This window comes from Hermetia illucens, chromosome 5 (assembly GCF_905115235.1).
Source record: "Hermetia illucens chromosome 5, iHerIll2.2.curated.20191125, whole genome shotgun sequence".
Lineage (NCBI taxonomy): Eukaryota > Metazoa > Arthropoda > Insecta > Diptera > Stratiomyidae > Hermetia > Hermetia illucens.
In genome coordinates this window covers 65,260,701-65,288,011 of record NC_051853.1, presented here as the reverse complement: position 1 = coordinate 65,288,011, position 27,311 = coordinate 65,260,701, and the positions used below count along the sequence as shown (strand labels likewise).

At 38.4% G+C, this 27,311-nt stretch overlaps 4 protein-coding genes across 4 annotated transcripts; all 4 read left to right on the top strand.

Moving 5' to 3' along the window:
• The first annotated feature begins 5,350 nt into the window (after positions 1-5,350).
• On the top strand, positions 5,351-5,817 carry LOC119656617 (cecropin-like peptide 1). The gene is made up of 2 exons (XM_038063057.1): positions 5,351-5,528; positions 5,590-5,817. Exons 1-2 carry the CDS (start codon positions 5,430-5,432, stop codon positions 5,698-5,700), a joined length of 210 nt encoding a protein of 69 aa, XP_037918985.1. The 5' UTR covers positions 5,351-5,429; the 3' UTR covers positions 5,701-5,817.
• A 4,743-nt stretch (positions 5,818-10,560) lies between these two features.
• Positions 10,561-10,998, top strand: LOC119656625 (cecropin-like peptide 1). The gene is made up of 2 exons (XM_038063064.1): positions 10,561-10,741; positions 10,804-10,998. The coding sequence occupies exons 1-2, from the start codon at positions 10,643-10,645 to the stop codon at positions 10,912-10,914; spliced, it is 210 nt and encodes a 69-aa protein (XP_037918992.1). The 5' UTR covers positions 10,561-10,642; the 3' UTR covers positions 10,915-10,998.
• Positions 10,999-18,713: 7,715 nt separating this feature from the next.
• LOC119656620 (cecropin-like peptide 1) lies at positions 18,714-19,173 on the top strand. The gene is made up of 2 exons (XM_038063060.1): positions 18,714-18,885; positions 18,948-19,173. Exons 1-2 carry the CDS (start codon positions 18,787-18,789, stop codon positions 19,056-19,058), a joined length of 210 nt encoding a protein of 69 aa, XP_037918988.1. The 5' UTR covers positions 18,714-18,786; the 3' UTR covers positions 19,059-19,173.
• Positions 19,174-25,438: 6,265 nt separating this feature from the next.
• Positions 25,439-25,862, top strand: LOC119656621 (cecropin-like peptide 1). The gene is made up of 2 exons (XM_038063061.1): positions 25,439-25,573; positions 25,636-25,862. Exons 1-2 carry the CDS (start codon positions 25,475-25,477, stop codon positions 25,744-25,746), a joined length of 210 nt encoding a protein of 69 aa, XP_037918989.1. The 5' UTR covers positions 25,439-25,474; the 3' UTR covers positions 25,747-25,862.
• Positions 25,863-27,311: the final 1,449 nt, after the last annotated feature.

Sequence of the window (27,311 nt, the reverse complement as noted above, 5' to 3'; positions counted from 1 at the left end):
AAACTGCAAAAACTCAAGAAATCAACCAGATGACTTCGTGCTTGTAGGTAATAAGAAATAAAATTGGTTAAATTGCATGGATTCATAGCACGAATACAAGGGACTAACAAGAAGTTCGAAACGAAAGTGAAAGAAAAACCTCAGGGCTGTGCAGGACCTTTAAGTGGGTTGCGTCTTAGTAAGGAAGTATACCATTGTGGAGAAAGGTGATCGAATTGGTCGGAAAAGAATTGGGGATTACTGAGGATCATCATCATCACCGGCGCAACAACCGGTATCCAGTCAAGGCCTGCCTTAATAAGGAACTCCAGACATCCCGTTTTTGTGCCAAGGTTCACCAATTCGATATCCCAAAAAACTGTCTGGCGTTCTGACCTACGTCATATCTTCATCTCAGGCAGGGTCTGCCTCGTCTTCTTTTTCTACCATAAATATCGCCCTTATCGATTTTCCGGGCTGCAGTATCCTCATCCATACGGGTTAAGCGACCCGCCCACCATAATCTGTTGAGTCGAATTTTATCCATAACCTAACGGTCATGGTATCACTCATAGATTTCGTTGTTATGTAGACAACGGAATCGTCCAACCTCATGTAGGGGGCCAAAAATTCGTCGAAGGATTCTTCTCTCGAACGCGGCCAATAGTTCGCAATTCTTCTTGCTAAAAATCCAAGTCTCCGAGGAATACATGAGGACTGCAAGATCATTGTCTTGTACAGTAAAAGCCTTGACCCAATGGTGAGACGTTTCGAACGGAACAGTTTTTGTAGGCTGAAATAGGCTCTGTTAGCTGACAACAACCGTGCGCGGATTTCACCATCGTAGTTGTTATCGGTTGTGATTTTTGACCCTAGATAGGAGAAATTGTCAACAATCTCAAAGTTGTAGTCTCCTATCTTTATTCTGTGATGTTGTTGGTTGTTTGGTTTTTGGTGTTGAAATTACCACCATATATTTTGTCTTGCTTAGTTAGTCCTATCAATTTCGTCGGGAGACCGAATTATTTCATAGCCGTGTACAGTTTTACCCTGGCTATCCGATCATAGACGGCTTGAAAGTCAATGAAAAGATGGTGCAACTGATGTCCATATTCCAACAATTTTTCTATCGCTTGCCGCAGAGAGAAAATTTGATCTGTTATTGTCGGAAATTAGATTACCTTCTTTTTCTCGGCAGGATGATCATCGAAGTGTGTAAGGCCTCATCCTGCCGATTTGTTGATAAAACTTGCGCTCCCTGTACTTTTCGAGTTCACAGACTTGTTGGTTCTTCCACGCTTTCTTTCTCCGCTCGAAGGAGTTCGTGATAAATTTCCGCGCGTGCCCGCGTGGTTCGAAAATGCAACATTACTTCGTATGCACATTTTTCCGTTCCGTTGCTAGCTTACATTCGTCGTCAAGCTTGCCGTTCTGACTCTTTTTGCGGTAGGGGCCAACTCTGTTTGTGGCCGTATTTATGATAACGTTCTTCAGGTGATTATGAAGATCTTTTGTTGATGCCTCATCTCCAGGATCTCTGTTGATTGCGGCTATTGCGGCATCCATTTCCCTCTTATAAGTGTTGCGGAGGGTTGTGTTGTGGATGGCTTCAATGTTAACTCTCACTTGATTGTCAAAGGGGATTTTGGGTGGTGTTGTTATTGTCCCTCCTATATGTTCTAAGATTCATCAAGGCTGTGAGCTGGCGGCTTTCGATCAGCACGTGGTCGATTTGGTGGTTCCATCTTGGGAGGCCCACGTTTGTTTGTGGACCGCTTTCCGCGCAAAGCAGGTACTTCCAGCAATCATTTCGTGTGATATTGCTAATCGAATGATCCGCAGTCCGTTATCATTTGCATTTGGGTGTAAACTATGGGAGTCAACGTTTCGCCTGAATACGGGCTCCTTCCCTTTGATGTCATATCTGGGACAGGCTTCGTGGGTTACATCAGACAGGGTATCGGCTAGCTGCTTGGTAGCTCTATCTCTGTACAATAAGTGCACGTTCCATTAGAAAATGCGTAAATCATTATTCCTTTGTCGTTGCCGGATTCGTCGTGGTATTATCCGTCCAGTCCGAGGCTCTTGTTCGTAACAAGTTGTTTTCCATGTAGGGTTGTCAGCCCTACCCAACCCCCAACCTGGAAGACCAGATGGTACAATTTGTGCCGTTTTTAGTCACGGGAGATTCGCCTTCATCTTTCTCCGTCTGCAACTTTTCGTTAAGGAAGAGCTCCCAGCGGTCACCACGTGGAGGTGGAGATAGGTTTTGGTAGTAGAGCTGTTGGTGTTGGTTCTGCAGGCGTTTCCCAGGTTTTATGCTCCATCGTGGGTACCAATCCACGTTTCGTCCTGGGACTTATACTACCTTTTGACCACCATTACTGAGAATACATATTTCAATATGAAAATGTCGCAAGAGCAACTGGAACACTGCGAGAACGATGGTGAAAAAACAAGAGCTACTATACTATCCTTTATGGGATCTACCCGACGATAATAAAAAAGGGAATAGAGCGACTAAGGTGAAGTCTGGGATTTGTTTCTAAGGGTGTATTTTTCCAGACTACGTGCTTACCTGTATAACGTAGTCTTCATACCGAAGTCTGTAAAAGATGACTATTCAAACATGAAGAACTTCAGATAAATCGAAATGTCTTGTGAGATTGCTCAATATTGCATTTGCGAGAAAGCGTTAAGGTCGGATCGACTGAATGAAAACCAACATATTTACCAGGATGGAAAGCCCCGTGAGTCTGCTCTTCATTCCGTGGTTTCCAAAATAGGGAATACAACTCTGATAGTTTAGTGAAAACTGAAGAGAGTTGTGATTGTGTGAAGGACTTTCTGACGCAGAGGGCATAGTGTGAATGACACTTTAGTTAAAAGGTTCTATTCTATTCTAACGCAGATTGTTGTGTGTTCAAGTGAATGAGGATTTCTACTTGATGACAGAAGTGACACTGCGTCCAAGAAAGTGTATGAACCTCGGTGCTTGCAATATACGCATGCCAAGTAATTTTGTCATTTTTTCATGGGTTTAAAATGTATTCATTCCTTGACCGTAATTAAAAAGTAAAAAGTAACATTTCAATCCTATAAAAGACCTAATTATTTACATACCTATATATGTATTATGTAGTTCTGAACTTTACGTATTTCGACTTATCAACAAAAGATTACATAATTAATTTCAGGATAAAAAAGCTTTCAAGATATATATTTTTGACGTACAGAGCCCAAACATCTTTACTTTGGAGTGAGTCAATTTGTGTTGTTGATGGAATCGACCTATTTTTTTATTCCGTTGTGAGTTTCTGTGTAGATTGCTCGTATTAAGGGATGAGTAATGAAATGTGAGAAAAATCCAAAAGCACATTATTGGCTTTATGGGTATAGTGTTTGTACCGGATTTTATTCATTAAATAAGCGAATAATACCCACTTTAAACGTGAAATAATGACCCACTTTATGCTATCTAGCAACGAATGGTGTGTTCGGATATATTGTATCCATGTAGTTCTATAACAAGGCTCTTACGGTTCGCTGACCTAATTATAGTTATCCGAAATTCCTTTCAGGCAAATTCAATAAATTTCTTTTAGAAACGAGAAAGCCTCAGCTTCAAAACCGTATCGCTTGTGAGGATTTCTGCGGCTGTCTTGGAAAGGTTCGCTGTTTCTTTAGATATTTTTGATGTAGAATAATGGAAGAGAAGTGCAAAGGTCTTAAAAAATCATAAGGAGTACATTCTAAGTGATCGACAGCGCTATGCCTCAATTAGGGGCCTACGGTAATGCTTAGACTTCCATTGGCAAGTTGAGGCTGACGTAGTTTCTTTAAATTGTCTGCTTCTGCTCTGTGCTTAGATTATATTGTGATATTACGTATTTGAATGGAATAAATAAAACATTATCTTTTCTCTCGATTTGCAGCGAGTTTTTTTACGAATGTCACATTCAAGTGCATATTTTGGCCTTGCAGTCTGACAACTGAAGCTGCAACGCCATATGGAAGCAATTCATCACTGTCCTAAGAATTCTCCATGTGGCTTCTGAGTTGGGAATTCCCTGCCTATGATGTAGCATTATTTTCGAGAATTCCATATAAGTTATTCGAAATTCATTTTAAATCCCCGTGAAGGCTTGAACATGACGAAGAAGATGGATACTTCAATGACTAATTGTAGAGTAGAAGAAAGTGATCGATGGCAATGTTCCAATCCTCATTGATCCTTTACCTAGTTGTCATGTCATCAAGCGATACTGGTTTAAAACACTTTGCACAGTTTCATGCAAGTAGTTCTTTCTGGGAAAGATTGTTTTGTGGAGTGATATGATTTCCTTCGTGATCCGTGAATGCAAAGTTAAAATAAAAAATATGGGTCTTGACAAGTAATTGTTCAGTTCTTCTCAACTGTGCTCTTATGTTATGAGTAGGAAGACTCCTTACGACAATGTGTACCACATTTTAAATTGTTTATTTCTCATCACATATTGGTTGATGGTGGCATGGTCGGATGATTTCAGCGCCAACCTCTCGATCTACTTCCTTTTATTCGAATCTGGGTTGCTTGTTGTTACTGATGTTACTGTTCGTTTGTAAGCTTGTCTCATTTTTGCAGTACAGAGCCGTAAGAGAAAATCGTAGTCCGGGTAAAAATTATACGAATTTGGAGAGCAAATTATGAAGGCCCTTATTATCTCCTTGTACTGAAATTTCTATTCTGGGGACCCTAGAAAACTCTGGGCCCGGGTAGAATCTCCCCTTTCCAATCCCTCTGCCATCAGGACTGCTTGCACAGCCCAAATTGTGATAAAAATCAAGCTAAAGAACAGTCGCAGTTCTTACGCACCACAAAGAACTCAAAAGGATACCTAAATATTCTGGTTGTATCTTGTAAATGTTCTATAACTTATTGAGATGCACCAAACTTACTGATTATTTTTACAACCAAATATGGGTAAATGTACATAAGTCTTAAAATAGTGGGGGAGTTATAGTAGATGTAGTTGTTGTATATGCATAAATATGTACGTTCGATGTGAATAATAAACTGTGAAAATTCAAACCCCGCCTAGTCAATGAATATTCGACTATATTCTAAATTCTGCCTTTTATATACTCAGTCCTTAAGTACACACGTACCAACCAAATTCTATAAAACTTAACTATTCTACTTCTGTATTTGTAAACAAAAGCTGGGTTATTTTTACATTTTGCATGGAATAGGAAAACCCACAACAGATAGAATATCAGCGTTCTGGTGTTAATAAAATTGAACCCGACCTCACGTACGAGTATGTCTATGGTAAGCGGGGATTTTTAGGCTTGATTGATCTTCCCTTTGTATAAAAGCTGTGCATTTGAACGGAGTTGGCATCAGAACAGTATCTTACGTCTAACCATCTATTTCAAGTGGACAAACTACCAAAATATACAAAGCCAAAATGAATTTCACAAAGCTTTTCGTTGTCTTCGCTGTTGTTCTTATTGCCTTCTCCAGTCAAAGTGAAGCTGGTTGGTGGAAGAGAGTTTTCAAGCCAGTGGTAAGTTATGCTTAATATTTCTTAGTATGATCTTGTGACTAAAGTAAGCCTTTTCTTTCAGGAAAAACTTGGTCAACGAGTTCGTGATGCTGGTATTCAAGGACTCGAAATTGCACAACAAGGAGCCAATGTTCTGGCAACTGCTCGAGGTGGACCACCACAACAAGGATAATTATGAGAAATTAACTTAACTATTTCTAAATTTTGTTTATTTATTTTAAATTATAATTGAAGTTGAAAAGGACAAAATCAAAGTTGATAAAATAAACTGTCTTACAAGTTGCTAAAATGATTTTTTTATACCATCTAGCCAAACCTTCTATAATCACCTATTTAGTTTTGATTATGGAAGTAGGGTATTCTACGTGAATTTCGAAATAGAGAAAAATTGTATGTATGGTGTATAGGTATAGATTCCATATAATGGAGATAACAACCATAGGGAAATATAATATTATAATATTAAAAAAATTAAAAAAAAAATTAAAACCGAACCCATTACCTGCGTTTAGGAACATCAGACTTCTATCATCTCTTCGATGATCGATAATGTGTAACAAATCCACTGACAGACAGGAGCAGATTTCTAATGACGTTTCATTTTCTATAAAGGAAACCAGAAGTTGTACGCTTCGGCTATGAAAGGTCTCAGCTAATGTTGAAGATATTCCATATATTTCGAAACTCTAATATGTCCTCACGTAATTCTAAGCAAAAGATATTATATATTTTTTTTTTTTTTTATTTTTTAACCATTTGGCAATAATTTTAATTTTCAGAAGGAAATCACGGCATTTAAAATATTATAATAATATTATCTAGAAATTACAATAGCTGAGGCACGGAAATTTGCACCGAATTATAGTTAACACTTTGTTCTAAGATATTAAAATTATAAATCAAATAAGTTATTTAGGAATAATAGCTCTTAACTGCCAAGAACTTGCTCCTTCAAATTTTTCTCGAATTCAATATACACAATAATAATAATAATATTGGGTCAGAGCTTTGAAGTGTCTTAGAGTACTTCATTCAAGACCGTAACGATACACTGCAGTACAAAGTAGGAGGCAATGTGGTCAGCATTGCGTTCGTCCGAGATTATTATCCTGATTTGGCTCGGGTACTCATTCACAACTGAACTACGGGAGCCCAACGCTCTAACCATTTGAGTCATCCGGACACTAAATATATACAATACAATGTACTAATGTACAAGGTACATGTTTTACAAAAGATGAATTTATATTTATCCTAATTCCTCAATTAGTGATAGTTGCAGAGCTGAAAGTCAACTGCAAATATTACTTTAAATTAATAATTAAATAAAAATTAAATTAAAAATTACTTTTGACACCACATTCTCCTTCGGACAACTTTTTCTTGCGAATCAGCTAACACATTCTGCAAAAAGAATTTAAACAAGATTCATATCCTTCTCTTTTCTATCAGTTTAAGTGAATATAAGCCCTGTCTGCTGCCTTTAGGGCGTTGTTAACTATTAGGTGCTTATTAATTCTGCCGAATTCCGTCCGAAATTCCGTCAAATAATTTTCGGTTCCCTTTGGTTATCCGCTTCATTAATTTTCACTAAGGTTTGCTTTATACTTTTTGGTGAGAATTTTACCTTTTCTTGAGGACTCTTCTTGTTTTTAAGAGCAAACGTTTTTCTAGCCAGCACCTGTATGACATCCTATTGAATCATTTACATTGAAGCTCTTGGACTTTGAAGGGAGAGCATTAGATTCAGACGTTCTCTATGGGATTACATTTCCCAGCTGAATTTTGTTAATTTAGAACTTAAACGGCAACGTGGGTTCGTCTAGCTTGTTGAGCTTCTCCTGAAGTTCTTCATTTTCATTTTCCTGGAGCGTTTGAAAGTTTTTATGTAAAACAAAACCTTATTAAAGTCGATTCACTGTATATCTGTCTGTTTGTCTGTCACACGCACTTTTCTCCAAAACAGCTAAACCAATCCGAACGAAATTTGGTGGACAGATGGGAACTATGAAATCCTATGCATACAGCGTGTGGCATAAATTTAGGTGGAGTTTAAAGGGGGGCTCTCCATATATGCAAAAGGAGGACTTCAAATATTTTTTCGCTGGATGTAGCCATATCAAATGAAGGCTCTCGGTTAGTACTTTCCGAAATTGATATTATCATAGTTTCGGCATGAATTGCAAAGTGCGCGAGTAAGGAGTCAAAATGTAAGCACTTAAAGTGAGACAAGACTGATTTTCGGAAACTACAGAATCCAAAAATCTGTGAAAAATCGGGGTGGTGCGCTTAGATGAAATCTAGGCCTCAAAATATGTCCTATTCTGATATCTGCTCAAAGAAACTTACTAATTGTATATTACTAACTTTTGGAAATTGACTAAAAAGCCCCCTTACATTCACCCTAGGACTCCCAAATACTTTTTTTTGAGACTTAGGACCCCACAATTGTCAAAAAAAAAATATTTTCAGCTCTGGCCCAGCTCTGGTCATTAAGGCGGATTTGCGCTCAATATAATTCATAGTCATGTTGTGTTCTGCGAATTATATAACGGAGCACTTAATATCCGCGAACCGCTTCGGACGCGCTGCTTTCAGGGTAGAGGTGAGGCAGCGTCTGATGATTTGCCTCTGCCTTGGTAAGAAACCGTAATGCCGCCATCGCCTAATTTTTTGAAAGTTTGGGTGCTAAGCCCTAAACGAGGGGTCCGTGGATCAAAAAAAGTGGGAGTAAGCTGCTCCCCATTTTGTCCGTCCAGCATTAAGTTAATGCGGACTTAGGACCCCACAATTCTCAAAAAAAAAATACGAATAGTATATTACCAACTTTTAGAAATTGACTGAAAAAGTCCCCTTAAGTTCATCCTAGGAGTACTCCACCGGTATAGAGGACAGCATCATGTATGCGCATGCCAAGTTTCATTGAAATCCAACTGTTAGTGTTAAAGTTATAGCAGTTCAAACTTTTCAATTTCGTGCGAATTAATATCAGCCATACAAATAAGATGCTGCCGTCATAATTAACGTTAGGTTAAGTTCTTGACATTTGCTAATAATATTAAACTCCGAATTTGAGCCATGTAAGGTTGATTATTATCAATTCAATACTCTTCATCAAATGATGTATTTAAATCGCTTTCTAAAGAATAGAGGGCAATGGAATTTTTAACCATGTCACACGGAACTGTCATGCACTCGTCACTCCTCATATTTTCTTCTTTTTCTTCAGCCTTTGTCCCGTTCAAAAGCGGGGTCGGTTCTCGTGATCGGTTTCGCAATTTTATTTTATCAAATGCCTGATCTGGATGTAATCGCCAGGCTTTTAAATCCAGCGTATCAACCCACCGTTGTTTCGGTCGGGCTTTTGGTCGCTTCCCATCGACTTCGATGTTGAAACCAATCTTGGCAAAGTGAATTCTCTTTAGTGCGAATTTCGTGACCATACCATCGAAGACGCCTCTCTCGTAGTTTTTTCACGATCGGTCCAACCCCATATCGATCGCGGATATCCTCATTTCGGGTGTGATCAAAGCATGTCACGCCACTAGTTCAACGCAACATTTTTGCCTCCATTACCGCAAGACTTCGTTGATTGTCTTTTATAGTCGGGAAACACTCAGAACCATAGAGAGCGACAGGATAGACGACTTTGCGCTAAAATTTAGATTTGAGACGTTCGTTGATACGTCGATAACAAAGAACACCAGTTGGGAAATGCCACTTAATCCAGGTTGCGTTAATGCGTGAAGCAACTTCATCACGCAGTTCTCCATTGGCCGATAGCATTGACCCGAGATATTTAAATGGCTCAGTTCTGGGCAGGTCACTACCGCTAACAGAACTGAGCGATTTAAATATCACGAGTCAATGTTATCAACCAATGGAGAACGGCACGGCGTTATGCTCCTCACATAGGGAGACACAAAACCGTTTATACCTAAAACGCAAGCTTCCGGTTTCCCGACTTGTTTGAACATTACTATCAACTACTGAAAGAGTTTTTTTCAGATGATATAAAAACTGCTATCCGGAATCCTTAGGATCAACCTTCTGAGAGGAAGGATTTTCCAATATTACTGGTCTACCACTTGCGGTATTTATTCCATTGAGTACAGGTCGGTACAATTTATAATTTATAGTGTTCACCACTCCCGTTGTCCATAACTGGATGGTTGTCTAATATTTATCTAATGCTACCACTGGAAAGTTTTAGTACCCTTAATTCAGGAAAGGGTAGGAATCGTTACTTTTCATTTAATTATTAATAAAGGTTTATGCGGATGATTTCTCTTAAAAAGTACCTAACAACTCAATCCTTAAACGATTCAAGCCTTTTCAGAAGGAGTGAAAATCGAACATATGTAGTTATATTTTATTTTATTGTGATTTTTCACTCATAATGCTGGCATTAAGACACTAGTTATGGTGAAAAGGCCGGCAACTGCATTACTAACTAAACTACTTCGTATCAGTCAGCGAAAACTGAATTGTCTGAGCCCGTTCTGAAGATTTGTTCAGGTATTCTGTTTATATTGTGATATTGCTTAGCTGATTTGAGTACGCCTAATACGATTTGCAGGGACTTTTCATTACGGATACCACATCGAAAGTCATCTTTTGGCCATGCATGTAAATCCGATTACATAAGCCTCAAAACAGTGGGGGAGCTATAATGCTATTCATAATCAAGACCAAGAGATTGGAATTGGAAAATAAACTATCAGTTCTAAAATCCTGACTAGTCAATCAATATTGGATTATATCCAAAATTCTGCCATTTATAAATCCAGGTCTTTAGTACACAAGGACCAATTGAATTTTATAAAACAACCATTCTTCCATTTCTATATTCGTAAACAAAGACCGGGTTATTTTTGCATTTTTAATGGGAAAGAAAAATCCACAAGAGATATTCTATCAGCATCATAAACGGTATCATGTTAATAAAATTTTACACAACCTCACGTATGAGGGGATTTTTATACTCTTATTGATACACTTGATCTTCGCTTTGTATAAAAGCTGTGGATTTGAACGGAGTTAGCATCAAAACAGTATCTTACGTCTAACCATCTATTTCAAGTAGACAAACTACCAAAATATACAAAGCCAGAATGAATTTCACAAAGCTTTTCGTTGTCTTCGCTGTTGTCCTTATTGCCTTCTCCGGTCAAAGTGAAGCTGGTTGGTGGAAGAGGGTTTTCAAACCAGTGGTAAGTTAGGCTTAGTATTTTTTAGTATGCTCTTGGGACTAAAAGTAAGCCTTTTCTTTCAGGAAAAACTTGGTCAACGAGTTCGTGATGCCGGTATTCAAGGACTCGAAATTGCACAACAAGGAGCCAATGTTTTGGCAACTGCTCGAGGTGGACCACCACAACAAGGATAATTATAAGAAATTAACTTAGCTTTATTGAATTTTTTTTTTATTTATTGTAAATTATTAATAAAGTCAAAAAGAACAAAATCATAGTTTAGAAAATAAATTGTTTTATGATTTACTAAAATAATTTTTTCTCTATACCTTTGAACAAAAACGATTTACTGATATCTTTGTTTGTTATGTTTGCGGTAGTATTACAAATTTGAGAAGAAATTTCTACTAAGGACTTTTGAGTATCCTTATAAACCCCTTTTTTCAGAAACCTCCACTGGAAGTAGGCTATTGGATTTAAATCGATCGAGCGTTTTATATGCTTGATCTTTTTAATGTGGTATAAGTCGATTGTTGGCTGTACGGTATAGTGAGGTTACTACGATCTATCCTTCGTGCATGTCTACTGATCATCGTAGCTTTGGTGGTGCTAATGTACCCATTCTTTCTTGTAGTGTCGATAATTTAGTGTTTTTCGATCTCGTAGTCTTCCTCTGTGAGTAGGATTGTCAGAGGGCGGCGGAACATCATGCTATAGGTTGCCATTTTATGCAAGTAACTATGGAACGGGATTGTCCGTTCGGTGCCGGTGGATTTTCTATAAATAGAAAAAGAAATTTGTCCGTTGTGACGTTTAATTAATGTATCTAAGAAAAAAAAACTTATAAAAAACTCTTCTTCTTTCAGGATCTTTCAGGTACACTACAGTACACTGTAGGAGACAATATGGTCAGCATTGCGCTCGCCCGAGATTATTACCCTGATTTGACTCAGGTACTCATTCACAGCTGAGTCGACTGGTATCCGACGTTAAATCACGATAAATCTCATTGCCACCAGTGACATTTGAATCGCGACCTTCCGTACGACAGCTTTGTGTTCTAACAACTCAGCTTTCCGGACATCAACTAATTAGAATAGTATTATAAATTTAGATTACCATAAAAAAAGTCAATAAACCCACTGAAGTGTAGGCTTCTTAGCACCGATGAAGGGAGCAAGTGGTTCCCGAAATATCGGTATTTGCAAGACGAGTAAATATCACTAGCGTATAGAAAAAGTAAGTTTTAAATAATTCCATGGCTGGAAATACCGCGTAATTATACTCAGATAAATTTTCCTATGGTAAACGGCTTGTTTGAAAAACTTTGAACGGGCGGATACTTTGAATTGAGAAAAGGTCCTTTGCCGGATTCAATGAAACAGGTGGAAAAAGTGTTAAAGGAATGCTACTACATAATCGAGAATGCAGCCGAACTGAGAATGGCCAACCCCGTTCTGCTAAGGATAAAGGGTCTATTTATGATACACATACCTGCAACGATTTCTGGGAAATTATAAAAGTCACAAATTCACCCACACTATGTATCGCCAAGTGACTGTTGGGGAGATTTAAAGAACTGGGTGGACTACTCGCTGGAAAAACTATCAGGAATAGAGGGGCCCTAATCAGGAAACTAAAGGAAGTAGAATTCACAAAGCCAAATGAACGATTAGTGTCCTTCGACGTGTTGGATTGGTTTCCAAGCATTCTGGTTAAGGTTGCGCTTTCTTATCTGGAGGACTGGCTGCTAAAAAAATCCCAAATCCTTGGCATCGAAAACAGAAACAGGAATACTCATGAAACTTGCGGGAGTATCCATGACAGGTAGCCCTGAAGTTAGAAGGAACCGTCTGTTCCTCTTTTGCAGTGACTTATTCATGGACAAGATTGAGAATGATCTACATTCCAAAGGGCTGCTATCAAAAATCTCATTGTCTATAAATATAAAGTGGTGAAGATGCTGCAGATCCTGAATAAGGTACATCTGAACTTAAAATTCACAATGGAGATAGAAGACAATGAAGAACTGCCATTTCTAGATTTAAAGTTCTTAAGAGGGAAAAGGGATCTTTTTTGATATTTATAGAAAGCCTACACATACACAGTAGACGATTCTGGAAAATTCGAACCACTCTCATTCACATAAAATGGCCCCTTTTCCATGCAATGATCCACTGATTATTTACCGTGCCCCTCAGTGCTGTAAAATTTATGAGAGAAAACAAGTATATTATCAAGACCGGAGTGAAGAACGGCTTTCAATCATCGATTGTGGGAAACTTCATAAGGAAAAAGTCGAAACTCTAAGAAATACCGGCATTTACATCCCTCGTCAACAATTTGGAATGGAAAAGGACTTTTCATTCAGATTGCTGTTATTAAGAAATTAGCAATGGTGAAAGAGGTCAGAAAGTGCATTATTGGTCTTATGTGTGCAGTGTTTTGCACTAGATCGTATTCCCGAAAAAAGGATACAATACCCGCGGTGAAATAATCACATACATTATGTAATGTACTAACCAATGGTGTGTTTGATACATCTAGTTCTATGACAAAGCTGGAACTGGGTAGGAACTGAGTATAACTGTCCGAAATTTTTTTGCAGTAAATTTCTTTCAGGAAACAAGCAGTCCTCAAATTCAAGACCGTATCGCTTGTGTGAGGCTATCTTAAAAAGTTTTCCTGTTTCTTTGCACATGGTAACTACATATATGTAGTATAGAATAATGGAGGAAAACTGTAATCTTCTCGGAAAATTGTACAGTGAGTTGAATCACATTGGCAAGGATCGACAGAAATGGCGCTATGCCCCACGTAGGGGCTTATGATAAGCATTATGACTAGATTTCTATTTGCGGATTTTTTCTCGAGGGTGACGAAGTTTCGCTTTAATATTTGCGCCATATTCTTAGATTATATTGTGATACTAAGTAACTGAATGGTATAAAAAAACGTTACCATCATTTTACAATTTGCAGCGATTTTTCGTTACGGATATCACATTGAAACGCATATTTTGACCTTGCAATCTGATAACAGGGGCTGAAACGCCATATGGAAATGATTCATCAGTGACTAAAGATAGAATTCTCTACGTGGTTCGAGATATTTTGGAGTTGGGAATTACCTGTCTATGATGTAGCCCTATTTTCGAGAATTCCATATATGTTCCTCGAATTTTATTCTAAATCCTAATGAAGACTTGAACATAATAAAGAAATTTGATAATTCAATGACTAATTGTAAAGTGGAACAAGTCGGGATAGCGGAAGCCGGGCACTTCAGGTATGAAGGTTTTGTGTTCGTCTTATGCGAGATACTCGCTATGCACGATTTTCCATTCGTACATAGCTAAAAATACAAAAATTCCGTCATATTTTGCCAACCCACAAAATGTGTTCAGTGTATAGTGTTCACACTAAATAAACAAAGATTGTTTATTACCGCATGACAATGCATGCATATATATGTGCGCATCTAAATTGATGTAACGCCTCTTCACGCATTTCCACTTTATTCCATGCACAATGAGCAATACATATATATGTTAGGTACGTCAATTGAAAACCACTGGTAACCAGAACACAAATGCCTATTATATTGGTTACTACCCGCAAACTTTCTTAGTATATACATATACATACACATGTCTACCTGGAGTAACTCACACTGAAATGCAAATAACTAAAACAATTAAAAAAGGAAAATTAAAACGTTTTCATCGACCCCGCCGTTCAGTTCAGTTCTCTTTACATGATGATAACGTCATACATGTCTTGGGAACCACAAATTTATCTGAAATCCGAAACTTCGATCTTCTATAACTGTTATTAATAGTTATTAATAGTCGATAGTATGATAGTCGAATTGCCTTTAAACTTTTCAGGTCTATGTCGTATATTGTGGTTTATCCTGACGGAATTTTGTACTACTAGGATGAATTTAAGGGAGCCCCCCTTAAATTCCGGTAAATTCGCAAAACATAGTAATATACTATTATCAAGTTTATTTGTGCAGATATCGGAATGGGATGTATCATATTTTGGGGCTTAGATTTCATATGTGTAGTTAAGCCCTTGGATGTTTAACGTAGGTACCTGTCGTGGAGACTTAATCCTACGGTCCTCTTCAGATACGGATTGATTTTGTGACCACAATCAGAGCCCCGCTGAGGCAAGCAACAACGGTACCAGTCTATACCAAGCGCATGGCTTAGCATTCATACTGGTGGATGCAGGAATTACCTAAATCTCTGCCGAACTAAGGAGTACGGCACCCGTGTTGAAACGCAACACCACGTCGAGGCCCGAAGGTCTCTTCTCTCACAACCACCATGAAACTCCCACTAGGGGGGCCAACCCCAAACAACCGAGCTGTACTCACATACAATGGGAGTTCACCCGAAGTATGAGAGTCCAGGGGCTATCCCGGTTCCCATGGTACCAGTATACTCCTGGTAAGGTTTCGTGACCAATTTGCCACTTCAGATTAGTCCCCGTGCAGACTCAGGTCTGATCGCCCTAATTAGGCCTTTGGAGCATTCACCTACTGCATCACGGCCGCCAAACCAAAGTGAGTACAGCGTCTCCCGGTGCCACCACTATGGAGGTTCCCCTCGGCCACTTGGTTTTGGTTTGGCCGACAGGGTTGCCGCCCCGTCCTCCTTACCGCCACCTCTGAGCACCTCATATGTGTAGTGCATCACTGCGATTTTTTTCAGATTTTCTGTGGTTTTTTAAAATTCTAATTGTAATAGTATAGTATATAGTATAGATTTAGACTTGTATAAATACAACTAATCATCAGTAGGCTTACCTATGAGCAGACTTGTCAGCAATGATGAAGGGAACAAGTAGTTCCCGAAATATCAGGATTTGCAAGAATAAATATCAACACCAACGAAAAAGGAACAACAAGTTTTTAAGGTTTTGTGTAAAACAAAACCTTATTAAAATCGATTCAATGTCTGTCTGTCTGTCTGTCTGTCTGTCTGTCACACGCATTTTTCTCCAAAACGGCTAAATCGATCCGAACGAAATTCGGTGGACAGATGGGAACTATGAAATCCCACGCATACAGCGAGTGGCATAAATTTAGGTGGAGTGCAAGGGGGGATCCAAAAATTTTTTTCACCGGATATAGTTGTGTAGGGTATCAAATGAAAGGTCTCGATTTGTACTTTCCGAAACTGACATTAGTTTTTGCATAAATTGCAAACTGGGTGAGTAAGGAGTGAAAATGTACGCATTTGAAGTGAGACAGGACTCATTTTCGGAAACTACCCAACCTAAAAATGCGAAAAAAATCAGGGTGGTGCGCCTAGATGAAATCTAGGCCTCAAAATATGTTCTATTCCGATATCTGCTCAAATAAACTTACTAATAGTATATTACTACTTTTTAGAAATTTACTGAAAAACCCCCCTTAAATTCATCCTAGGACTTCCGGATTCTGTACCAGCATAGAGGACAATATTTTGTGTATATGCGCTAAATTTCATAGAAATCAGGCAATTAACGCCAAAGTTATAGCAGTTGAAACTTAGCAATTTCGCGCGAGTTTACTGCTTCCAAAGCCATGCAAATCGGATGCTGACGTCATAATTACCCGGAATAATTGACATTCGCGTGGAATATTTAAGTCACATTTATGAAGAATCTATTTATCTGCAGCCCTTTTTAACGTTTTGTGTAAAACACTTATATGAAATCTAATCTTCGAGAGATGTCCCATTTCGGTATCTGCTCAAAAAATTTACTAATAGTATATTATCAACTTTTAGAAATAGACTAAAAAACTCCCCTTAAGTTCATCCTTAGTGTACTAAATTGCACCCACATAGAGGACAGCCTCGTGCATACACATGCCAGGTTTCATGAAAATCCAACTATTAGTATTTCGTGCTAATTAACAGCATCCTAAGCCATACAAATAAGATGCTGACGTCATAATTAACGAGAATAATTGAAATTCCAGTGAAATATTAAAATTCCATTCAAGAAGAATCTAGTTCTCCCTAGCCCTTTTTTATATTTGATGTTCGTTAAATTGTTTTCTTTCGCTAATAATATTAAACTGAGAGCGTGAAGCGTATGAGGTTGACCATTATCAACACAGGGCTTTGCATCAAATGATTTATTTAAATCGCTTTCTAGAAAATAGAGGGCAATGGAATTTTTAGCTATATTACACGGAGCTGTCGCGCACTCGTCGCTCCTCACATCTTTTTCTTTTTCTTCAGCCTTCAGTTCACAAGCGGGGTCGGCTCGTGATGATCGGTTTCGTCATTTTATTTTATCAAATGCCTGATCAGGATGTAATCGCGATACCTTTAAATCCCCATCCAGCGTATCAAGCCACCATCGTTTTGGCCGGCTTTTTGGTTGCTTACCATTGCTTTCGATGTTCTGATCAATACTGGTTGTTGAATTCTCGTTAGCGTGAATTACGTGACCACACCATCGAAAACGCCTCTCTTGCAGTTTTTCCACGATCGATGCAAACCCATATCGATCGCGGATATTCTCATTTCAGACGTAATCGAAACGTGTCATGCCACCAGTGCAATTTAACATCTTCGTCCCCATTACCGCAAGACGCCGTTCATTGTCCTTTATAGTCGGCCAACACTCAGAACTATAGAAAGCGGCAGACGGACGACATTGCAGTAAATTTTAGATTTGGGACGTGCGCTGATACGCCGATCACAAAGAACATCAGTTGGGGAATCCCACTTCATCCAGGTTGCATTAATGCGTGAAACAATTTCATTACGCAGTTCTCCATTGGCTGATAGCGTTGACTCGAGATTCTTAAATCGCTGAGTTCTGGCAATGGCAGTAACCAATGGAGAACCACGTTATGATCTTCACATAGGGAAACACAAAACCTTTTATACCTGAAGCGTCAAGCTTCCGGTTTCCCGGCTTGTTTATTATTTCAAATGATGAATTGTTTTGTGGAGCGGTATAATTTCCTTCGTGATCTTTGAATCCCAGGTAGAAATAAACAAAGTGGGTCTTGACTAGCAATTGCCCAGTTCTTTTGCAGCGTGCTCTTCTGTTATGAACCACCAAATAAGAAGATTCCTTCCTACAATTTGTACCACATTTTTAATCGTTTCCTTTTCATCTTGGTAGATGGTGCCATGGTCGGGTGATTTCAGTTTCAATCTCTGAATCTAGTTCCCTGTATTCAAATCAGGATTGCCTGTTCGTGTTCATCTTTGAGCTTATTCCGCTTTTGGCGGTTGATCACCTGCACTACAGAGAAAATCTTGTCTGTATTTGGAGAGGAAATTATGTGAATCCCGATATTATCCCCTTTTCATTGAAATTTCTATTCCGGGTGCCCTAGAAAACTCCGGGTCACCGAAGAAATTTCCGTTTCACAAGTAAAGTGAAAAGGATACCTAAATATTTCGGTTGTATTTTATTTAACGTTCTATAACTCATGGTTATCTATTCGATCCCTGGTTGCTTTTATAATCAATTGTCGATGAATGTATATACTAAATCTCAAAATAGTGGAGTAGTTATAATGCTATTCATAATCAAGACCAAAACTCGAACCTTGTCGCAAATGAAAAGAAATGGAGATGAAAACTGTGTATACTTACAATGTACGTTCGATGTGAATTCATCTGTCTATAATTGAAAAAGAAACTATCAATATTCAAATTCATCCTAGTCAATGAATGTTGGACTATATCCTAAATTCTCCCTTTTATATATTTAATTCTTTAGTAAACCCGTATCAACCAAATTCTACAAAACTGAACTATTCTCCTACTTCCATATTTGTAAACGAAAGCTGGGTTATTTTTGCATTTTCCGTGGAATAGGAAAACCCACAAAAGATAGATTATCAGTGCCATAAACTGTATGATGTTAATAAAATTGAACCCAACCTCACGTATGAGGGGATTTTTAAACTCTTGTTGATACAGATGATCTTCGTTTTGTATAAAAGCTATTGATTTGAACGGAGTTAGCATCAGATCAGTATCTTACGTCTAACCATCTACTCCAAATAGACAAATTACCAAAATATACAAAGCCAAAATGAATTTCACAAAGCTTTTCGTTGTCTTCGCCGTTGTTCTTATTGCCTTCTCCGGTCAAAGTGAGGCTGGTTGGTGGAAGAGAGTTTTCAAGCCAGTGGTAAGTTATGCTTAATATTTCTTAGTATGATCTTGTGACTAAAAGGAAGCCTTTTCTTTCAGGAAAAACTTGGTCAACGAGTTCGTGATGCTGGTATTCAAGGACTCGAAATTGCACAACAAGGAGCCAATGTTCTGGCAACGGTTCGAGGTGGACCACCACAACAAGGATAATTATGAGAAATTAACTTAGCCTTACCCAAATTTTATTTATTTATTTTAAATTATTATTAAAATCAAAAAGAACAAAATTAATGTTTAGAAAATAAACTGTGTTATCATTTGCTAAAATGCTAAAATTTTCAGCGATTTACTATTGATTATTAAAATGAGTTGTTCCACATGAAAGAATTCCTCAGTGTTCGTGAAATTTTTGAAATAGAGAAAATTGCATATATTCTCCATATTGGTGTAGATTACTCGTGCATCTAGTGAAGATATTCAGTATAAGAAAATATAAAATTATAATTCTTCTACGATCGATTAGGTGCATCAGACAGATTTGGAAACAGGTGCAGTGACCTAATTTCTAATGGGATTGTATATATTGTATAATCGAGCTCTGCAATAGCAGTAAAATACAAGCAAGTCGGGAAACCAAAAGCTGTATGCATCAGATATGGAAAGTTTTGTGTTTTTTCCTCCCCCTCATTATATGTTTTTCCATTTTTACATAGCCAAAATTGAAAATATTCCATGTATTTCGAAACTTTTCCTGTCCTTGCGTAATTCTAAGCAAAAAATATTATATGAATTGTTGGATTTCTAATTTTGAAATGAAAATTATCGCTCTTAAAATACTACTCGTATATCTCAAAATTACAATAGCTAAGCCAGGGAAATGAACACGGAATTATATCATAGTTAAAGCTTTACTCTAAAATATGAAAGTCAATTTGTAAAATAAAATAAGTTGTTTAGGAATAGAAGTCAAAATCTTCTTCCCCCCTAACCAATAACAAAAATAATTCGTAAAAATTCTCACTAAAAAACATCAGTCCATCCTTAAAATTTCAACCCAAAACAACAGTGGATGGGCTATTATAGGCGAGTACGATTGCAAAGTTTTACAATTTTGATACATTAGACCACTTCCTTTGAAAAGGTAGTTTATAAAAACAGAACCAACAACATCGAACCGCACTGGTCAAACGAAAACAATAAAGATACGAGACTGCAATTTTGAGACCGTTGAAAATTTTTCCTATTTAGGGTCGCAAGTCACAACCGATAACAGCCATGACGATGAAATCTGCGCGCGATTATTGGCAGCCAAAAGAGCCTATTTCAGCTTATAAAAACCGTTCTGCTCAAAACGTCTCATCGTACAGGCAAAGCTCTTACTGTACAATACAATGATCTTGCCAGTCCTTACGTATTCCGCAGAGACGTGGGTTCTTAGCAAGAAAAATTGCGAGCTCTTGTCCGCGTTCGAGAGAAGAATCCTCCCAAGAATTTTTGGCCCCTGCATGAGGATGGACGATTCCGTAGCCGACATAACGACGAAATCTATGAGTGATAGCATGACCGTCTGGTTGTGGACAAAATCTGGCTCAACAGGTTACGGTGGGCGGGTCACTTAACCCATATGAATGGGGATGATCAAGCCCAGAAAGTCTATAAGGACTATATCTATGGTAGAAAAAGAAGGCGAGGCAGACTCTGCCTGAGATGGAACGATGGGGTAGACTAGGACGCCAGGCAGCTTTTAGGGATATCGAATTGGTGGACCGCGAAGCAAAATCGGAGTCTCTGGAGTTCCTTACTAAGGTAGCGCTAGACCGGATACCGGTTGTTGCGTCGTCGATGATGATGAGTTTATGAGGACACTACAAGGTCTTTAAAAAGTCTCTTTTAAATTTAGTGATGGTATTGCAAATATGTTTTAAGGTGCAGTAAGCTCTGAGGAAATTGAAAATTTTGACCTACTACAACTTTGCTGGTAATTGTATCATTTATACTATATGTCAATTTTGTACTTCTAAAGTTAGTCTGAGGGTTTTTTGATAAATTTCCAAGATGCAGTAATATACCCTTATTACCCCCACACTACAATTAGTCGTATTATATGAAACCTTGTACACATTAGGGAAACTTCCTATTCAGTACCAGATTTCCAACCTGGTATTCTAGTAAAGCAAGGAATGGCAATCTATTGAACTGAAATGAAAATATTCAAACAAGTCGGAATCCTGGAAGCTGAACGCTTTGGGTATTCATCTTATATGAAAAATTTTCTATGCATGTTTTTCCATTAGGATATACGTAAAAATTCAAAATATTCCTTGATCTTTTATGTACTTAAACTCAACCGTTCCTATAAGTTTATGAATTGAATTCAAATTTACGAAAAATACACAATTTTAACCAAAACCTTAAAAATCACCACGACTGGGGGTTTTTGATTTTCCCTTTCGTTATCATAATTAATTTGTGATCAAAATTAACAAAATGAACTTCTCAAACTTTTCGTCGTTTTCACTATTCCTATGGGGGCTTTCGTCGGTTAAACTCAGGTTGGTTGGTTAAAAAGGTTTTGATGCCAGTGCTGTTAATGCGTCCTTGGAAATCGCGTGAATAAAGTGAATCCTTCCTTTTATAAGAGACTTGGTCAGCGTGTACATAACGCTGGTATTCAGGGCAATCTGATTGTTCAACAAGGAATAGATGTTCTGTTCACAGTTCGCGGCAGACCACCGCAACAAGGATAATCACGATAAACTGACTTTGTCGTATTTATTTATTGCTATTTATTGTACCTTATTATAATATTAGAACCAAAAAAAAAACAAGTCGAGAGACCGAAAGCTCGTCAAGTATGAAAGGTTTTGTTTGTTTCTTCTGGGAGTATATTTGAGTGCAGAACTATCCCATTTGTACGTAGCCCATTATGTGTATGCATTTAGCATGTCAGACTATTCATTTTAACGTGATATTGATATTTAGTTGCAGTAAATTTACACGGTTAAGTCAACTTTGAGCTACTGTAACTTTGTTAGTAATAGAATGATTTTGATCAAACTTGGAGATAACATGCTTCACACTAAAATATATATTATTACATTTCTAGGATAAACTTAAGGGGGTTTTTACTTAATTTCCCCAAAAATATAGTAATATATAATACTATTGTTAACTTAATTTGTCCAGATGTCCATATGGAGAGTGTTTTCACCCCTGGACACCGTACAGAGGCAGACTCATGATTTTTTCCGATTTTTCGATTTGGTAGTTTCTGAGAATGGGTCCGTTAAAAAAATCAACACTTTCGACCCCTCCCTCTCCCAGCCTTTCCAACACATGTCAAAAATAAGACCGGCATCGAGTAAAGTATTAATCAAGACCCTTTCATTTAATACCCAACATGACTGCTATCGCTGAAAAAAATTTTACATCCCCCTTTTGCGTGGAGGTCCTCCCCCCTTAATTTCAACATAGAAATATGTCACTCACTACATGCCTGGGCGTTCACAGTTTCTACCCTCTCACCGAATTTTGTGTCAATCGGTATAGTCGTTTCTGAGAAAAGTTCGTGTGACTGACCGGCAGACAGACCGACGGACATACAGATATTGAACCGATTTTAATAAGGTTTTGTTTGACTTTCACGTCATAACGGTAGTGTTTAACTTTGGATCCTACTTCCACAGGACTTCCTCTTCGTCATACATGGTTAATAAATCTGGCGGTAACCCCACTTTAAAAGTAATGGCACTTCCAAAGTTTTTTTTTTGAAAATATTATGGGAAAGTTTGACTTGACCCTACTCTGCCGGAGGGAGCTAACAAAAATGTTATATAGAAAGAAGAAGAAGATCCCATCTTTCTAACATCCTTGAAGAATTGTGGTGGTCATCCCCTGCTGAAAGGTTGCGGCGCCCCAAAGAGGGTATTTTCGTATCATTAATAAGTTTATAGCAGAGCCATCGTCGCCCCCCTTCTTCCAGAGGACGAGGGGACAACCTCAGAAAGTCTGCAAGACTTCTTACACATAGCGAAAATAGTCCCTATTGGCACCCGGTACCTCTTAAGGAATAAAAACCGCTATAGGCTTCTAGCGGGATTAAAAAAAGTGTGCCATTTCTCGCTCTTACATGCCCTTTTCACTCCCCATTCGAAAGTGGGGTTGGCAAACCCAAATTTATCATGATGATATCAAAATATTCCATATTTGCATCGCTATAAATTTTATGGTAGATGGTCGCCGTAATTTTTCAATGGTGTTTGAGAGAGAATACTTCCCGCATTTAACGCGATTAGAAAGGCGGCTTCCCCTTCTTTCTTCATATTCCCCCCCCCCCCCCTTTCTCATTGACGGAAAAATTTGGAAATTCAAACTTTACGAAGGGCCTTTCTTCATATTTCCCCCTCCTTTCTCACCGACGGAAAAATTTGAAAATCCAACTTAAGGATGATGGTATAGAAAAATTCACTCAATGAAGAGGGGATCTTCCCCTGCCGCCTCCTTAAACTTTCCACCCTCTCCGAGGATGAGGTTTGAAATTCAACCTCTACCGTTACTTTTTAAAGTTTTGCATAAAACAAAACCGCTTTACTGTCTGTCTGTCTACCACACGCATTTTTCTCGGAAACGGTTGTAGCGATTGATGCTGAATTTAGTGGGAAAGTGGAACTGTGAACGCTCACGTATACATGAAATTACGTTAGGTGGGGAGTGCATTGGGCCGAAAGTGCTCAATTCTTTCACGGACCTATTCTCAGAAACGACCTAACCGAAAAATCTGAAAAAAATCAGGAGGCTGCCACTGAATGGTGCCTAGGCTCCGAAATATCGAACCGATGTCTGCTCAAATAAAATTAAAAATAATACTAAAATTTTTAGTAATTGGCTGCAAAACCCCCCTTAGGTTCATCACGCAAAACTGGGTATTTTCTCATAATATATGCATATATTAAGTCCTAGGTTCTAATGAGACAAATGTATTTTTATATAAGGAATACAAAGCCTTTCATACCCGAAGCGTTCAGCTTCCCGTTTCCCAACATGTTTATTTTATTTTAATCAATCTGAACTCTTATTGAGAAATCAATAATTGTGAAAACGGTCGGAGAGTGCATTATTGGCCTAATGCGCTAGAATTTATTTCCTAAGAAAACCAATGATACCCGCGGTGAAATAATCACCCATTGTATACTATGTACCAACCAATAGTGTGTTTGATTTCCATTTGTGGATGTCTTGTTGAGGCTGACGTAGTTTTGCTAAATTATCTCTCCCATATTCTTAGATTTTATTGTGATACTATGCAACTGAATGAATAAACAAGATCCTTTCCTCACTATTTGCAGCGATTTTTCATTACGGATATGACATTCAAGTATATACTTTGACATTGTAGCCTAATTACTGGGGCTGAAGCGCCATATAGAAATGATTCATCACTGACTTAAGATAGAATTCTCAATATGGATCGAGATACTCTGGAGTTGGGAATTCCCTGTCGATGATGTACCTTCGTTTTCGAGAATTCCATACATGCTCCTCGAAATTTGTTCTAAATCCCCATGAAGGCTAGAATATAACGATGAAGTTAGATACTTCAATGACTAAGAAGACGAAGAAGGAGATCAATGGCAATGTTTCTGTCCTCATTGATCCTTTTCCTAGTTGTCACGGTGTTTTAAATAGGTTGCGCAGTTGTATATAAGTAGGGCTTTATGAGAGGATTGATAAATTGTTTTCTTCAGTGGTATGATTTTCTTCGCGATCTGTGAATTCTAGGTAGAAGTAAACAACATGGGTCTTGACTAGCAATTGACCAAGTAGGATGACTCCTTCCGCTAATTTGTACCACATTTCAAATCGTTTATCTCTCATTTAGGTTGACGGTGTCATGGTCCGGTGATATCAGCGCCAACTTCTCGTATTCGAATCGGGGTTGCTTGTTCGTGTTCGTCCTTGATCTTATCCCGGATTTATAGATTTACCACTTGCGCTAGGGGACCGTAAGAAAAACCGGGCCGATCAGTGCAAAAAATTATGCGAATTCTCTTATTCATCCCTTCTCATTAAAATTTTTATTCCGGGTCACTAAGAGAACTCCGAACTCAGGAGGAATCTTTTCTTACAACCCCTCTGACATCAGGCCTGCTTGTGTAGCATTGTCGCAAATGAAAAAAAATGGGGATACAAATTGTGTAAACAAATGTACGCTCCAAAATAAACTATCAATTTTCAAATTTAGACTATGAATATTGGACTATATCTTATATGGCTTAAATTCTGCCCTCAACAAATTCAGGCCTTTAGTGCGGACGTACTAACTAAATTCTATAAAAATAAACTATTCTTCGACTTTTATATTTGTAAGCAAAAGATGGGTTATTTTTACATTTTGCATGGAATAGGAAAACCCACAACAGATAGATTATCAGTGCCATAAACTGTATGATGTTAATAAAATTGAACTCAATCTCGCGTACCAAACGGGGATTTTTATATTCTTATTCATACAGATGATCTTCGCTTCGTATAAAAGCTGTGGATTTGAACGGAGTTAGCATCAGATCAGCATCTTACGTCTAACCATCTATTTCAAATAGACAAATTACCAAAACTACAAAGCCAAAATGAATTTCACAAAGCTTTTCGTTGTCTTCGCCGTTGTTCTTATTGCCTTCTCCGGTCAAAGTGAGGCTGGTTGGTGGAAGAGAGTTTTCAAGCCAGTGGTAAGTTATGCTTAATATTTCTTAGTATGATCTTGTGACTAAAAGGAAGCCTTTTCTTTCAGGAAAAACTTGGTCAACGAGTTCGTGATGCTGGTATTCAAGGACTCGAAATTGCACAACAAGGAGCCAATGTTTTGGCAACTGCTCGAGGTGGACCACCACAACAAGGATAATTATGAGAAATTAACTTAGCTTTATCCAATTTTTTTTATTTATTGTAAATTATTATTAAAGTCAAAAACAACAAAATTATTGTTTAGAAAATAAATTGCGTTATGATTTGCTAAAATGATTTTTTTTTTTATACCATCAAGCCAAAACATTTTCAGCTATTTACTATTGATTATTAAAATGAATTATTCCACATCAAAGAATTCCTGAGTGTTCGTAAAGTTTTTGAAATACAGAATATATTCTTCATATTGCGGCAGGCGATGGAAAAACTGTTGGAATATGGACAACAGTTGCACCATCTGTTCATCGAATTTAAAGCCGCCTATGATAGCATAGCCAGGGTAAAACTGTACACGGCCATGAGAGAATTCGGTATCCCGACGAAATTAATAAGACTGACTAGGCTGACCCTGACCAATGTGCGAGGCCAGATAAAAGCAGCAGGATCACTCTCAAGACCATTCGACATCAACAACGGTCTACGACAAGGGGATGCGCTATCATGCGTCCTCTTTAACCTGGCCCTCGAGAAAGTGTTCCGTGATGCTGAGGTGAATGCAAGAGGTACGATACTCTTCAAGTCCACCCAACTACTGGCCTATGCTGACGATATCGACATCATGGGAAGAACCACCCGAGACGTACAAACTGCCTTCATCTAGATCGAGCAGGCGGCGCGAGATCTTGGGCTGCACATCAATGAAGGCAAGACAAAATATATGGTGGCAACGTCAGCACCGAAGACGAATCAACCAACAACATCAAACCGCACTGGTCAAACACAAACACGAACAAGAATAAGCATAGGGGAATACAACTTTGAGTCCGTTGACAATTTCTCCTATCTAGGGTCGAAAATCACAACCGATAACAATTACGATGATGAAATCCGCGCACGGTTGTTGTCAGCCAACAGAGCCTATTTCAGCTTACAAAGACTGTTCCGCTCGAAACGTCTCACCATAGGGTCAAAGCTCTTACTGTACAAGACTATGATCTTGCCAGTCCTCATGTATTCCTCGGAAACTTCGGTTCTTAGCAAGAAAAATTCCGAACTCTTGGCCGCGTTCGAGAGAAGAACCCTCCGAAGAATTTTTGGCCCCTACATGAGGATGGACGATTCCGTAGCCTATACAATGACGAAATCTATGAGCGATACCATGACCGTCCGGTTGTGGATAAAATCCGGCTCAATAGGTTACGGTGGGCGGGTCACTTAATCCGTATGGATGAAGATGATCCCACCCGGAAAGTCTATAAGGGCAATATCTATGGTAGGAAAAGAAGACGAGGCAGACCCTGCCTAAGATGGAGCGATGGCGTGGGCCAGGACGCCAGACAGCTTTTACGGATATCGAATTGGTGGACCTCGGCGCAAAACCGGGATGTCTGGAGATTCCTATTAAGGCAGGCCTAGACCGCATACCGGTTGTTGCGCCGTTGATGATGATATTGGTGCAGATTACATCTAGTGAAGATGCTAAGTATAGGAAAAAGTAAAATTATAATTCTTCTATGATCGATTAGGTGTATCAGGCAGATTTGGAGACAGGTGCAGTGACCT

Coding starts and splice junctions, on each gene's coding strand:
- LOC119656625 (XM_038063064.1), top strand. CDS start 10,643: ATGAATTTCACAAAGCTTTTCGTTGTCTTCGCTGTTGTCCTTATTGCC. Junction 10,742..10,803: donor AGAGGGTTTTCAAACCAGTG/GTAAGTTAGGCT, acceptor CTTTTCTTTCAG/GAAAAACTTGGTCAACGAGT.
- LOC119656617 (XM_038063057.1), top strand. CDS start 5,430: ATGAATTTCACAAAGCTTTTCGTTGTCTTCGCTGTTGTTCTTATTGCC. Junction 5,529..5,589: donor AGAGAGTTTTCAAGCCAGTG/GTAAGTTATGCT, acceptor CTTTTCTTTCAG/GAAAAACTTGGTCAACGAGT.
- LOC119656620 (XM_038063060.1), top strand. CDS start 18,787: ATGAATTTCACAAAGCTTTTCGTTGTCTTCGCCGTTGTTCTTATTGCC. Junction 18,886..18,947: donor AGAGAGTTTTCAAGCCAGTG/GTAAGTTATGCT, acceptor CTTTTCTTTCAG/GAAAAACTTGGTCAACGAGT.
- LOC119656621 (XM_038063061.1), top strand. CDS start 25,475: ATGAATTTCACAAAGCTTTTCGTTGTCTTCGCCGTTGTTCTTATTGCC. Junction 25,574..25,635: donor AGAGAGTTTTCAAGCCAGTG/GTAAGTTATGCT, acceptor CTTTTCTTTCAG/GAAAAACTTGGTCAACGAGT.